Raw genomic sequence first — 14,110 nt, forward strand, 5'->3', positions numbered from 1 at the left:
CGATTATTAGTGAAGACCAAATGATCATTCAGAAGATTTTACTGAAGGCTCATGAACATATCTCTAGTTGTATCTTATCACTGTTTTATCTAATCAGAAGGGGCAGCAGAAAATTACAGTCTATATCTGCAAACCTGGGCATGATAGACAAAAACACTTGCAGCTGCAATTGCAATGAAAGAAGTACTGACTTTTAGAGACAATGATACACCCCACTATTCCTCCTTTTATTTGCAAAAAAGAAAAAGAAAACTTGAAAATGAATAACCACTTTATTCTACTTCACATTTTTTACTACTATTTATTACTGAAACATGACAAACTATAAGTTCAAGAAGTATTAATGTATATGCAAGGCTCTATATGAGCCACTACCTTATTTTTTAAAACTTTAATCGTGTTCTCTCTCTCTCTCTCTCTCTCTCTCTCTCTCTCTCTCTCTCTGCAGCCATAACTGAGTCTGGTTCTGTTTATAATTGATCAGAAAATTCATCAGCCAAAGTAGGCCATCCCTGAAGCTGTCTGGAAGTGCACGTATCAGATTTTAAATGTTCGGGATCAGCACATGTTCACAATATCAGGTAACTAACTGTGTACTTGCGGGGGACAGCGTCTAAAAATAACCCCACACCCCGAGATCACCGGCTCTGCCCGAGCCTTCGCTGAAGTCCTACATCATAGGTCTATATCCTCTACGGCACGGCCATGAAAAGGGTACGTACTGTTTGTTTGGCTGGAAATCCCCCCAGCAGATGAGACAAGAGTTTTAATTATAATAGTTTTTTTTTATCAGCTTCAGCTGTGGGGTGGCTCATCGTTTGATTGTGGCTTTGTGGCTGAAACAAGCACTCTGCTGCTGCATGATTCACATTTTATTGAGCATCAGTTTTCATCTCTGTCATGATCCATGTTTCTGTTTAGTTTTGAGTTTTTCTGTGTGATTCCGTTTCCCTGTGAGTCTTTGTCCTCTCCCCTCGTTGATTGTCTCCCAGGCGTGTTTCATTCCCTTGATTATCCCGTGTGTATTTAGTCTCACCTGTGTCTGTGTTCTTCATCGGGTCCTTGTCTAAGTTTGTCTTACGTGGTTTTCTTGCCAGTGGAACTGTATAGTCCTGGTAGTGTCGGCTCTCGTTTTCAGTAGCTACCGGTATTTAGCTGTGTGCTAGTTCTCTGCCGTGCCGCTTGTTGTGGACTGTGTGAGCATTTTCTCCATTAAACTCATCATCACCATAACCTCAGCGTCAATCCTCACCACCATCAACAACCACTTTATGACAATCTCCTCAATTAAACTGGAATTATAATGCCGTCAGCTTTTTCTGTTTTGTAATTTGTAAAAAAAAAATTAACCACGGTTCGAAGTTTGTAACATCAGTTTGTTGGGGTTTTCACTTTTCATCCTGAAACTAGCGCACACTTTAATGGGAGGTCTGTTCAGAATCAGACAGAGAAGAACAATTTTTATTATTTGCCAGCATATATCAAGCTCTTTCTGAAGTTTAAAAAAATCAACCCTACCAGACAGTCTGATCTAAATTAAATAAAAAAATAATAATCCAACAGAAATTCTTGTTGTTAGGCAAATATAAATGCTCAAGCATGAAGGTTGTTCATCCCTCTTTGCTCTCAGCATGACAAGTAGTAAATGATTTTTTGAGATACGTCTTGCATTTTGGACAAGTTTGCGAATATTAGAATGGCCAAATGTTTTCTAATTTCAGTCTGAAATGCTTTCATATCTGCAGTTTGTACTCAGCTGTTGAGGTGTGTTTTTCTCAGCATAAACATCTGAAGCTGCAGCACTCAGTCAGGTGTCCTTTATGAGGCTGAAATGTGACAAATGCAGGTCTGGAGTGAAGTTGAGCTGGTATTTTTCCAGTTACTCTGCCGCCAGCTTCCATCTTATATGTCAGAGTGAATGTTTTGAAACCACTGACCCCACCGATGCTTCACATGTGACCCGCTAAAAAAAAAAAAGTTTCACACTTCATAAAATGTAATTTAAAAGCAAGATGAGGAGACTGACAAGACATTTAAACCCCCTGTAGCTTCAAGGACTCTGTGTCTGTGTTCATTTTTACATTGACCATCAAGAAAACAGGGGAAAGAGTTTTCAGTGCTGTTAAAAGCCTGCGGGGGGGCTGGGGGGGGGAGTGCATTTCATAATTAGTTTGGCAACAAGTCAGTGGGACCACTGACAGCATGCCAGAGAGGGAGAGAGTAAGTCAGATGACTTACTCTTTGTGGCTGAAACAAGCACTCTACTGCTGCATGATTAACATTTTATTGAGCATCAGTTTTCATCCCCTCAATTAAACTGGAATTATAATGCCGTCAGTTTTTCCTGTTTTGTAATCACGATGTATGACAGTAAGGAGGAATATTTGACCTATTTAAGATGAATTTTAGGATTTTCACAAACTTGATAAAGTTTTATTGGGATTTTTGGTGAGAGACCAACACAAAGCTTAGCATAATTTAAAAAAAAATAGTTTGAGGGGAAATGAAACTGCTCCATCTTCTTTGCAGATGAATCAAACTCAGTCTGTGAAAAAAAGCAATAAAAACAGGTTCTCAATTGGATTTGGTCTGAACTTTGACTGGACTTTTAACAAATGAACAGCCTTTCAGCTAAACCTTACTATTGTTGCTCTGTCTGCATGTTTTGATATCTTCACACAGTACCGATAGAAGCCTCTCACAAGTTTTCTTTTACCTTTCCTGTGTATCTATCTCAATTCATCTCCCAACAACTCTGACCAGGTTAGCTCTCCCTACAGAAATAAAATCATGGCATTTATTTCAAACCTATCATCACAGCCCATCATCTCTAAAGCTGCAGATGGTGGGGCACAAGCAGCCCCCCTTGCCCGAACCCCTCACCCTCCTCTGCTTGTGTGCTGCTGCACAGGGTTTACACAGCCTCTCACCCAGTGACAGCTGTGATGAAGCCCAACCACACCCACCACCACCACCACTTGTATTTAAATATTTTATATTGAAAAGCACTTTTTTTTCCATTTCATTCAAATGTCTCATAATTTTAGTTAAAATGTGAATAAATGCAATGCCTTTTTTTTTTCTTAAAAAAAAAGAAGGAAAAATAAAGGGAGCCTAACCCCAGTCTATTTTTAAGACATTTTCAGGTGGTTTATTATTCACAGATGGCCAACGAGTTCTAATGATGATTGAATTTGTTTCTTTTCAGGCACTGAATCCCAGAATCAAAAGAGGGAATAGCCCCAACAGAAAGAGACATCAGTAATTCATCCCTGGACACAGAGCCTGGTCCTAGAAATTGTGGAGTTCCAGTTTGACTGCTTGGGCCAGTGAATATCCTCAAGTCCTGATGGACCCCTCGCAACTTTCCACAAATGACCCTGAGTGGTCCGCAGAACCATTCACAGACAATCAAACTGGAGCACAGGTGCATGAACCAGACACAGAGACTCTACCTGTGCTGTCCATCCCAGATGAAAATGACACAATAAACATTTCCACCGACAAGAAACTACCTGACAGTGATAGTTTAAGCTATTCATCTTGCAGCATGTCTCTTTGCTTGGAGTCTTCACAAAAGTCTGCCTTCATTGGACCTTGTTGTATGGATCCATTGGAACCAGAAAGTGAAGCGATACCTCCTTTGCCTGATCCCTGTAGTGACTCTATTCCAGCCCTGTCCAGTACAACAGAGCTGTGTGTAGAACCAGAAACATCTCCCATGTGCTGCCTGAAGAACAAACTTAGTCCGACTGAATCCGAGAATTTAGACAGTGTTGAGGTTCCAGCACCTCTGTCAGATCTTTATATTTTTGAAAGCGACATGCGGGATTTCATCCTTACCAACATAACAAATCCTCATAGGACCACGCATCCCGAATACCAGTCAACATTGCAGTCGGGCGTCGGAAAGGCAGACCAAGACAGCGATGCGCATGTCCCAATGTGTTATTTAGAAGGCATTAAGACACAGTGTCAAAGTGGCTTTACAGAGGAACAAGTCTCAGAGAACAACATGTCAGAGGCGAGCCAGTGTGATGAGTTACAAGCACCTGCTGTGGATGCCTGGGAGGTGGACTGGGTGTCGGAAAGTGATGTGAGATTTGTGAAAGCAGAGGTCACGGCTTTGACCCTGCAAAGGCAGCACAGCGTCAGCCCCGCCGAGCTCTGGATGGACGCGTGCCAGTATCTGACAGGTGAGGATGCAGAAGACAAGGAGGTTGTGAATCATCAAGCGCTAAGCGACTTCTTACGAGAGTCAGATTACAGTCCTGGTGACAACAGGAGGGTTGGCTGGTCACCAGTGGAGAGGTGGTCGTCAGTAGACAGCTGGGCCAGTGCGCTCTCAGACTGGACTGGGGTCATTGAGGATCCGCCAGAAGAAATCACGGCCGCCTTTGCAGAAATAGGGGCTGAGATCGACGCTTTGACACAAGCGCTGCAGGAGGTGACCACTCACTTAGAGCCGGAGACTCTGCGAGACGATCTACGGCCGACAGAGGCGGAGGAAAGGCGGCAAGCTATGGGTGTGCAAGATCAGCCACTAAAGACCCCAGATATCCCAGAGAGTCTCATCCCTTCTGAACAAAGCTGTCTTTCTTTGTGCCTTGACGCTTCAAGACCTGAACTTTATGACAGAGGAGCCTCCCAGAGCGTTGAACCTCTGCGTACATGTGGAGGAGAACTAGAGGCAGAGGAGCTCCTGAGCAGCCAGGCAGAATCCTCCTCGTGCTCCGCTCTGCAAAACACACCGGCTGGATTGTTCTCTGTTGGAGCAGACTCAGATGCTGGAATGATTGAAGTCACGCTCAATGCTGGAACTGTGTCTTTGGGTTGTTTGGACCTCCCTTGGCTTGACAGATGTTCCAAGACCTTCGAACAAGATTTATTTTCAAGTGAAGAAAACCGTCCAATCGAGCTGAAAATAACAGAAGACGTGGATTTGAACACTCATAGAGACCTGGCGCTCAAGGAGGTAAGATATATTTTTAAATTTGTGGCATTACATGAGACAGACTTGTGCTCGGTTTGGTAAGAAAAGCTGTAAGGGTTGATCTGTGTCTGTTGGTCACACTTTCATGCATTCAGAGCATTGCTGACCTGTGTGAAAATGTGTTGGAGATGCTGGAAAGATTCAACCTTTACACCAGAGCAAACAGCAAATGGCTTTACATTGCTGGCCAATGAACAAACTAGTCGCACATTTTGGAAACAAAGCAAGAATGTTAAGAGACATTCCTGCCCATGTCCTTGTGATTGCTGCCATACCTTGAGCCAGCCAGTCACGTATTCACCCGCCACACACGAGGCTGAAGCCACCTGGGATTTGAACTTTTATCCTGCATTGTTTGGATTAACTCTTTTGGCTTCTATCTCAAAAACCCAGCAGTCGAGGAGCGCTGCAGGATCAGGGGAGCCTGAGAAGAAGACCTCAGACGGATAGAAATGGCATCTAATAATAGCTGACAGTTCATTGATAATAGCCCACATCTGCGGTGTGTCAGGGTAGAGGGGTGAGAGGAGAGCACAGCTGAGGACTGAAACACGACTCTGCCCAGTTCCAGCTGTCCCTTACACCCTTAAACGCACTCGTTCGAACCACGTCTCAGTCAAAAAACACAAGATCAGGAGGCTCAGAGGTCCTCGGGAGGAGAAGGCTGGTTTTCATCCACTCGGAGCAAACCAGCAAGTCTAGGAGACGGCTGTGCAGCAGAGGGCATGAGTTGAACATCGGGCGGCACTTGGAAGAAACAAGGTTTAGTAAAGTTTTACTTTGTGGCTCTGTTGGAAGGTGAGTGTTTACCAGGAAACTCATTCTGGAAACAGGCAACTTAAGAAGCCGTCGCTGTGTTTTGTTTTCATTTACATGTGATAGACATAGCTGCATGCAAAGTATTGATACCCCTTGAACTTTGTAATGTGTTTTTTTCCGCAACTTTATTGTATTCTTCTGGTATTTTATGTGCAAACCAACACAAAGAATTGCAAAATTACAAAAATGAAGTTATACATTTTTTTTTTTTCAAAATGTTTTACAAACAAATGTCTGAAAAGGTGTGGGTGAATTTGTGTCCAGCTGTCTTTGAGCCAAGTCTTGTCTGGAATCCTCAATTGGATTTAGGTCCAGACTTGGACTGGACCATTCTAACACATAATCTGAACCATTCCACTGTAGCTGTGATTGTATATTTAGAGTTGTTGTCCTGTTGAAAAATGAACCTCTCCCTTCGTATCAAGTCTTTTCCAGCCTCTAACAGATTTTCTTCCAGATTTACTCCGTGCTAACCATCAATCTAAAGAAAAACATCCCACTGCAAAATGTTATCATGACCTGAGTTCACTGGTATATTGAGGGTTATAATCAGCATTAGTCTTCTGCTATGTATTGTGGGTTTTTTTCAAATAGGCTATAAAATGTCTGACGATACATGGATGGTTACAGATCCGGAAAAAAACAAAAAAGCAAGATTGTGAACTCTACAACCAAAACTAATTTTATAAAATGATTCACTCAGCTGAGCTTTAGATCTCCGCAGCTCCTCCAGAGTTATCATCTGCTTCTTGGCTGCCATTCTGATTTAATGCTCTACTTGTGTGGCCTGTGAATTGGACGCACTGGAGTGAAGAGGGATGAATATTTATGCTTGTCAGAATTTTTTATTTTTGAAAAGCATGCATGATTTTTCATGTCTTCATATTTTTATCAAAATTATTACTATTACTAAAAGACTTTTATAAAATAAAGACAGCAATAAGAAGTTTGTAACACGACAAAATATTTCATTCGATTTGAATAATTTTGCGAGGCAGTGTACGGACAAATAAATGGCAATGCATTGATTTGTTGAAATTGTTTTTTAAACTGAGATGATTTTTCTTGTCCTTCTTCTTGTCTATTTTATCATCAGGTTTTTGGAGATGTTCTGTGCAAGGGGTCTGTGACTGAGGAGCAGATTACAGGAGACAAGGGTCAAACAGATCTCAGTATCTTCTCTGCACACAAACCAGAGGCAGACATACCCACAAATGTCTCGTTTAACACTTTTCTAGACCCGGTTGGAGGAAGCCAGGTGGAGTCAGGTAGTCCTGAGCTTATTATGTGCTTAGCTCCCCTCAGTGGTAACTCTGCCCTCGACTGTCGGACAAGCAGCAGCTTGGAAGGAAGTCAAAGTTGCACAGAAACCTACCTGAGTGACAGCATCCGTTGTGGTCATGTGCGAGACTGCACACCCTTTCCGACCCTGGGTGGAACTACTGACAAACAATTTCTGGAAAGTCACGAGGAGCTAATTCATACAAAGCAGAATACAACAAACACTGATGAGAAATTCTCTCCCGATGAACTACAGGATCTGCAAGTTGAAGACACCGTGTGGCCTTTCCTTTCTGCGCCCGACGAGATCAGGGATTTCAGCACAGATCTAGAGAGGTTCACCGTTTTTCCCGGAGATTGTCTGTTCATATCAGAGAAGGATCATGTTGCGTGCATCACTTTAAACTTAAACGATCCATTTATCCCCTGGATCTCAGAACCTGTCTTCACAGCTGCTGAATCTGAGCAAACTCAGCTCAAAATGCCTCATAAAACCTCAAAGAACCCCTCAGACAGCAAAACGCGCTCCAAAAAGGACAAATCATCTGGTCATCATCATGGAACACAGGCTGCCAAAAAACCAGAGAGTACATCGCAGCACGTTTCCAAGCAGCAAGAAAGCCACCTAGCAACTGGGGAAAATCATGTTATTGAGAACATCGAAGCTGGGCTCGAAGCCAAGGAAGATAAACTTGTAATGGAGACCAGTGTGGGAACTGAGAAAGGCACGGGCAAGCCACATGGCAAGAAGAAAAAGAAACACGGTCATAAAACATCGGCTAAGCATGAAACAGAGGCATCAGTTGATGCGGAGCATGGAGCAAAACCAAAATCTGCAAAAGGAAAGGTGGACATGTTCGAGGGGATTAAAGCTGGGAAAGTTCAGCGGGATGAAAATCAGTCGGTTGTTGTTGAAGCAAAAACCCAGCAGCCAGAAGATAAGGCGCCTCAGAAAGCTCCCCATCTCTCTGGTCTTCAAGAGCTCACGAATGACGATGTTATTAAAAAGAGACGCGTGTCAGGGGATAAGTTTGGCAAGATTCTCAGTGTTTTGGAGTCCAAACTGTCAAAGACTGATACTTTGTTAAAAGCAAAAGGGGAAGAGACGCAGGCAGAAATCACAGCTGTTCAGAAGAAAGCACATGGCGAGGGGGTCAAACAGAAGATCCCTCCAAAGGAAGGTGAGGGCCCTCATCAAGTACAGCGAAACAGAAGCTGTGTATTTCTGGGACAGGCTCTTCTATTTCGTCCTCATGTTGTTCTGATGTGTGCAGATCCGAAAGTGGTAGAGCCCATCCAGGTAGAGTCGGTGAGCGGAGACCCTCAGAGTATGTGTCTTTGGTGTCAGTTTGCTGGAGTGCACTCAGACTACACCGTGACCTGGAGCAGAGACGGCGCACCGCTGGCTCAGATTAACAGAAGGTATTTACTGTCATTGCTTTACATGGCTAAATTACTGAACCGGAGCTTCTTTTTTTTTTTTTCCCAGAACACAATTTAACACAAATCAGTCAGTCTCGGTGCCTTAAAGGTTTTGTCAGAGCGTCTCTTTGGATTCAGGTCTCCGGACCATTCAAACTGACGACAGTACATAAGTCATAGCTGTGGCTGTATGTTTAGAGGTTGTTGACCTGCTGGAAGGTCAACCTGCACCGTTGACTCAACTTTTTTCAGCCTCTAACAAGGTTTCCTTTCAGTGTTGTTCTGCATTTAGCTTCATCCACCTTCACATATACTTAGACCAGCTTCCCTGTCCCTGCTAAACAAAACCAATCCCATAGCATGACTTTAACAACACCGTGTTTCACTATAGCACCCTGTGTCTTATGAATGACTTTTCTGCAAGCTGGGACTGGTATTTCCTCTAGAGTTACCGTAGACTACTTCCCAAGCCTGCCATTTTAAGATGGCCAATTACCTTTACACTGCTGGATTTGTGCTGGATTATTTTACACCCAAGATGATTAAACATCACTCTACAAGATGTTCAAAACTTGGAATGATGTTTTACAACCTAAGTCTGCTTTAAATTTCCCTACAACTTTATCCCTGGTTACCCTACCCTGCAGTCTTTCTTGGTTTTCGTGATGATGTTTCTTCAATAATGTTCTCTTACAAACTCCTGAGGCCTTCACAGAGCAACTGTATCTTCATTTGATATTAAATTACTCTCAGACAGACTCTCTTTACCAATTAGGTGACTTCTGAAGGCACTCTGGATCTTATTTGGGGGCCTCAGAGTAAAGTGGATGCAATTAGCACACCTTTTGGTTCAGATTCAACTATGAACTATGTGTCATTCCACTGTACAATTATGTGCTACTTTGTTCTGATCTGTCACTCAGAGTCCCAATAAAACATGTCAGCGTTTGTGGTTGTAATGGGACAAAATGTATTAAAAAAATAAGTTCAAATGGTAATAAATATTTTTGCACTGCACTGTATCTATTACGGCTTCTTTGCCACTCCCCATTCCAGTGCATAGAGTTACATTTCCTTTAAATGTTCCTTGACCGTTTTGGTGCAGTGGTGCAAATGGCTCAGGTTCAGGAACAGTAACTGATCTCTATGCAAGGATTAGCATGCTCCCAGGATAGCAGAAAAGGCTACTGGGAGGAAATAAGAAAAAAAAAACATCTGAATACGATGTTATCAGCTGGCATTGAAATCGAAACACAGTGACCTTTAGAAGTCTTTTTATTTTTTTCATAAAACCCAAAAACCTTCGAATCTTGATCTTATCCACGCCACAAAAGCATGAAAGATTGTTGCTTCTTACTTTCAGACACTACTAGGTCTTTTGCCACGTAAATGATAGCTTACCATGTTTTATTTCCCATTACTAAATTGCTTAAGTAATAATAAACGTGTGTCTCTGAAGTGCAGGAGACGAGAGCAGAGTGTCAGTGATCATCGCCAACGCTTCCCACAAAGATCTGGGCAAGTACGAGTGTCAGTTCAGCTGCTCCCATGGATCTGTCTACCTAGACTACGTGCTCACATATGAAGGTACAAAAAACAAAACGACCGTAATCAAAAAATGCGTGATCCAAGAAAAATAAGCACATTAAGTTAATCTTTTTCTGTTCTCGCTGTGTTTTAGTTTTAAGTGAGATTGTGATACCTGCATCCCCAAAGATCATTTCAAGTGAGTACCGATTAAAGGCTACTTTGAATAATTCAGTTACATTTTTTTTGTAATAAATAAAGAACGAAAAGAAAGGGGAAAAAAATACAAAGTATGTATGTTTCTCTCTCAGCTATGCCTGAAGAGTTGTGCAGTGAAGAGGAGGATGCCCACTGTTCGAGGCTCTTGTTTAAAGATGATTTCCTGTCGGATCAGTACTTTGGAGAGAACCACCCCATCAGCATACTCACAGAAAAAGTTCACTTTGGCGAGGGCATGCATCGGCGGGCCTTCCGGACGAAGCTGAAGGCGGGTCAGATTCCCCTGCTAGTACCGGGACACTCCTGCGTGCTCAAGGTGCACAACGCTATCAGCTACGGGACCAACAACAACGACGACCTGCTTCAGAAGAATTTCCATTTGGCTGTAGAGGTAAAGAAAAACACTGGTTTTATTGGAAATGGAAAATGCATCATTGTGACATTAATGCAGGAATAGAAGCAGGTAATTTTATGTAGTTATAAACTTTTACAGGACTCATATTCCTAAATTCAAAACATTTTCCTTTCTCATTTTTGTTGTTTTTGAGCCAGTCTGTAAATGATTTGGCTGCATTATTTAAGTCATTTTCCATTTAGAAGACCCCCCTTTTTTTTTTTTTTTTTTTATTTACTTTCTGGACGATGTTGACATTTTACTTCAATATTTTTACATCAAGTTCTTTATTCATGATCATCTGGTTTGTAAAGTGTATCAGTCTCTATTGCAGCAAAAAAAAAAACTCAAAAACATGATGCTTCCTACTTTGCATGTTACAGTTGAAATAGTTTTCTCAGGTTGCCATGCCTCCCTGTGTCACAAATGGTGTGACAAAAAAATGGTGTGACAATAGTGTTTACGGTTACAACAACACACGTCTCTAAATTATGAGATCTTTATATGGGTTCAAGTCCAGCTCCCTCCCACATACCAATCTGTATTTGAATGTAGCATGAGATTAAAATCAGTAGAATTTGAAAACCTCAAATGTACGTGCAGATGCAACATGAGTCAAAATAAAATTTGGCTTATTTTATTGTAGCGTCTTGGACAATAATAAACTTTTCAGCAAAATGAAGAAAAATCTTAAAACTGGAACTAGAAAAGTTACTTGTTAAAATGAGCAAATAAATATCTAGTTATGTAAAAATAAATTATTACCAACATTTTAAAACACATGGAAATAAACAAGTATTTTAATTGAAATAAAATTAAAAAAAAGAGTGTGCAAGGTTGGTAGCTAAATGAAATCTAAAATAATTTTCTGAAAAAACTTGAACAAGAAAACATTTTAATTTTATTTTGCAGATGTTTTTTTTTTCTTAATATGAATAACTTGATTAAATTAGATCTTTGTTATTCTGACTTGTATTTTCTGCTATCAATGTTTATTTTTATACTCATATATTTTATATTTGCTTGATTTATTTATGTTTTTTTACTTTTTCTTTTTGGCAAAAAGTAATATTTTCTGTAAACGTTTGACTGCCCTTTGTCTGTGGAGATGTTACAGAAAGTGTTGCTTGTTCTGCAGGAGTGTCAGGTCCAGAACACAGCAAGGGAGTACATTAAGGCCTACACTTCAGCAGCTCAGTCTGTCGAAACCTTTGGAGACGTCCCAGAGTGAGTGACGTGCTCGCCGGTCTGTATCTTCTCCACGGCATCCGTTATCTGTACAGACTGACGTTGCCCTGCTGAATTTCCTCCACCAGGATCATTCCCATCTACCTTGTCCACCGTCCATCCAATGACATCCCCTACGCAACGCTGGAAGAGGAGCTCATCGGAGACTTTGTCAAGTACTCTGTGAAGGACGGCAAAGAGATCAACGTGATGAGACGGGACTCGGAGGCGGGGCAGAAGTGCTGCGCTTTCCAACACTGGGTCTACCATAGCACGGAGGGCAATCTGCTGGTTACTGACATGCAAGGTTAGGGGAGCAAGTACTGCGGCGAACTGTGCAATAAATCACAATGTGTGAGTGCTGACATCCATCTGATTTATTCTCAGGAGTGGGCATGAAGCTTACTGATGTGGGGATAGCAACTTGCAAGAAAGGGTGAGTTTTTCCCTTCCCTTAAAATAAGCATTAAAAATAGTCTATGCCAGTGACTCAACAAGATATCTCTTTACAGGTATAAGGGATTCAAAGGAAATTGTGCCACCTCCTTTATTGACCAGTTTAAAGCTCTGCATCAGTGCAACAAGTACTGTGAGATCCTGGGACTCAAATCTCTCCAGCCTAAGCCCAAAAAGGTCTCGGCTGCTCCAAAACCCAAACCCCCACCTCCTGCCATCCCTAAAAAGAAGACATTTGGGCCAACAGTGAAGAACAAGTCATAGCATCAGGAGAACGTTGAGCAAACAGTCTCTGACCCCGCTTGGACTTTGTACTTCAGAGCCTCTGGCACAGAAATCAGTTTGCTGGTCGTTGCAAGATGCCGAAGCACTAAGGAGATGTTTCACTCTGAAATAAGAGACTCTCGTGCAGCCAGCACCTGTTGTCTGATCTGAACAGTTGTATTTATTTCTGTGACAATTTCTACCTGTAGCCTAGAGTTTTTATTGCTCAAGTCTGTGAAAACCTGACATATTTAGATAATACTTAACCAGCTATAAACTGTCATGTCTTAGAGTGCTTGGTTGGATCATTTTCTTCATAAATAGTTTATTCTATTTTTTTAATCATGATCTCAAACTTTGAATAATTTGGAGAAAAAAAACTGTATGTTACTAGACAGTATGGGTGGTTGCTTTGAATTTCTTTGGATTGTCTGGTGGTAAAGCTGAAATTGATTTACTTGGACGAAAAGCTTGGGACTTTTCCTTTGTGTATATATTAAAGCTCATGGGATATATAGATTTAATAAGACTTATGAGTGTTTACATTATTTTAGTAATTGATCCATGGAAGGGCAATTTAAAATATTCAGTTTGGTTTTAAGGAGATGATTAGTGCATGGGATACAAAAGCTGATATATGATGATGTAAAATCACTGTTGAGTATTTTTACAGTTCATAATGGATATAAAAAGTGTACACGTATTTTTGTAATGTAAATAATAGCTCATAGTAAACAATTTTAAAACATTTTTCTTGCTTAAAGTGATGTGTGCTATCAATTATTCCACTGGAAAACCAATCTGGTTGCAATCCGTTTACATTTTCTCTCAGGATCAGCTTGGAGCATCCACTTTATTATTTTATCCAAAATCACAAGATGCTGAACAGAACAAGTAAAACTAATACAAGTACTGCTTACATATCAAAAATGTTTGAATTAATCAAGAGCAGAAATCGTATTCGTAATCGTGCATGTGAACTGTGGCTTCACATGCAAAAAAAATAAATAAAAAAATAATGACATAAAAATAAATACATAAATAGAAATGAACTAGGGTCACTTCAAGGGTATCACGTTTCAACCCATTTTCTGTCTATTTCCGACCCTGCGGCGGTGCAACATGTCCCGCGCTGTCACCACCTGACACACGGCCACACATTAAGAATGGAAAGTACAGAAGCTGAAGAGCGCAAAACATTTGGGACAAAATAAATCAACTGCACAAACCCCGACTTGAAAGCGAGTCCACTGAGGTCCTTTCCGCACTGTAGCTATTTAGTGTGATAATGGCGTTTGATAGAGAGGAAACAAACACCATTGTCACACTCCACAGCTCTGGAGGACAAACTTTGCTGCAGGTGCGCAGATGGAGATTGTCGGAGGGGAGAGAGGGCTAAGGGGGATGGGGAGGGGGAATGGACGACCTGGAAGAACAAAAGGAAAATTTGGAGTTTAGTTTGTGGAGTGAATGAGTAGAAGCAGAACGGTATCTAGAGAACATAAATT

The 14,110-nt window shown here is 41.4% G+C and overlaps 1 protein-coding gene across 1 annotated transcript; it reads left to right on the plus strand.

Annotated features, from left to right (window-relative positions):
* The first annotated feature begins 295 nt into the window (after positions 1-295).
* alpk2 (alpha-kinase 2) lies at positions 296-13,353 on the plus strand. Its single transcript, XM_007558915.2, has 11 exons — positions 296-714; positions 3,209-4,975; positions 6,909-8,274; positions 8,368-8,515; positions 9,975-10,102; positions 10,197-10,241; positions 10,354-10,652; positions 11,794-11,882; positions 11,972-12,189; positions 12,270-12,318; positions 12,395-13,353. The coding sequence occupies exons 2-11, from the start codon at positions 3,350-3,352 to the stop codon at positions 12,600-12,602; spliced, it is 4,176 nt and encodes a 1,391-aa protein (XP_007558977.1). The 5' UTR covers positions 296-714; positions 3,209-3,349; the 3' UTR covers positions 12,603-13,353.
* Positions 13,354-14,110: the final 757 nt, after the last annotated feature.

Source organism: Poecilia formosa, unplaced genomic scaffold (assembly GCF_000485575.1).
Source record: "Poecilia formosa unplaced genomic scaffold, Poecilia_formosa-5.1.2 Scaffold100, whole genome shotgun sequence".
Taxonomy (NCBI): domain Eukaryota; kingdom Metazoa; phylum Chordata; class Actinopteri; order Cyprinodontiformes; family Poeciliidae; genus Poecilia; species Poecilia formosa.

What these genes read in the sequence shown, in the direction of transcription:
- alpk2 (XM_007558915.2), top strand. Translation starts at nt 3,350, where the DNA reads ATGGACCCCTCGCAACTTTCCACAAATGACCCTGAGTGGTCCGCAGAA. An exon ending in CTACGTGCTCACATATGAAG is followed by an intron (nt 10,103 to 10,196) that starts GTACAAAAAACA and finishes GCTGTGTTTTAG; the next exon opens with TTTTAAGTGAGATTGTGATA. An exon ending in ATCCCCAAAGATCATTTCAA is followed by an intron (nt 10,242 to 10,353) that starts GTGAGTACCGAT and finishes TTTCTCTCTCAG; the next exon opens with CTATGCCTGAAGAGTTGTGC.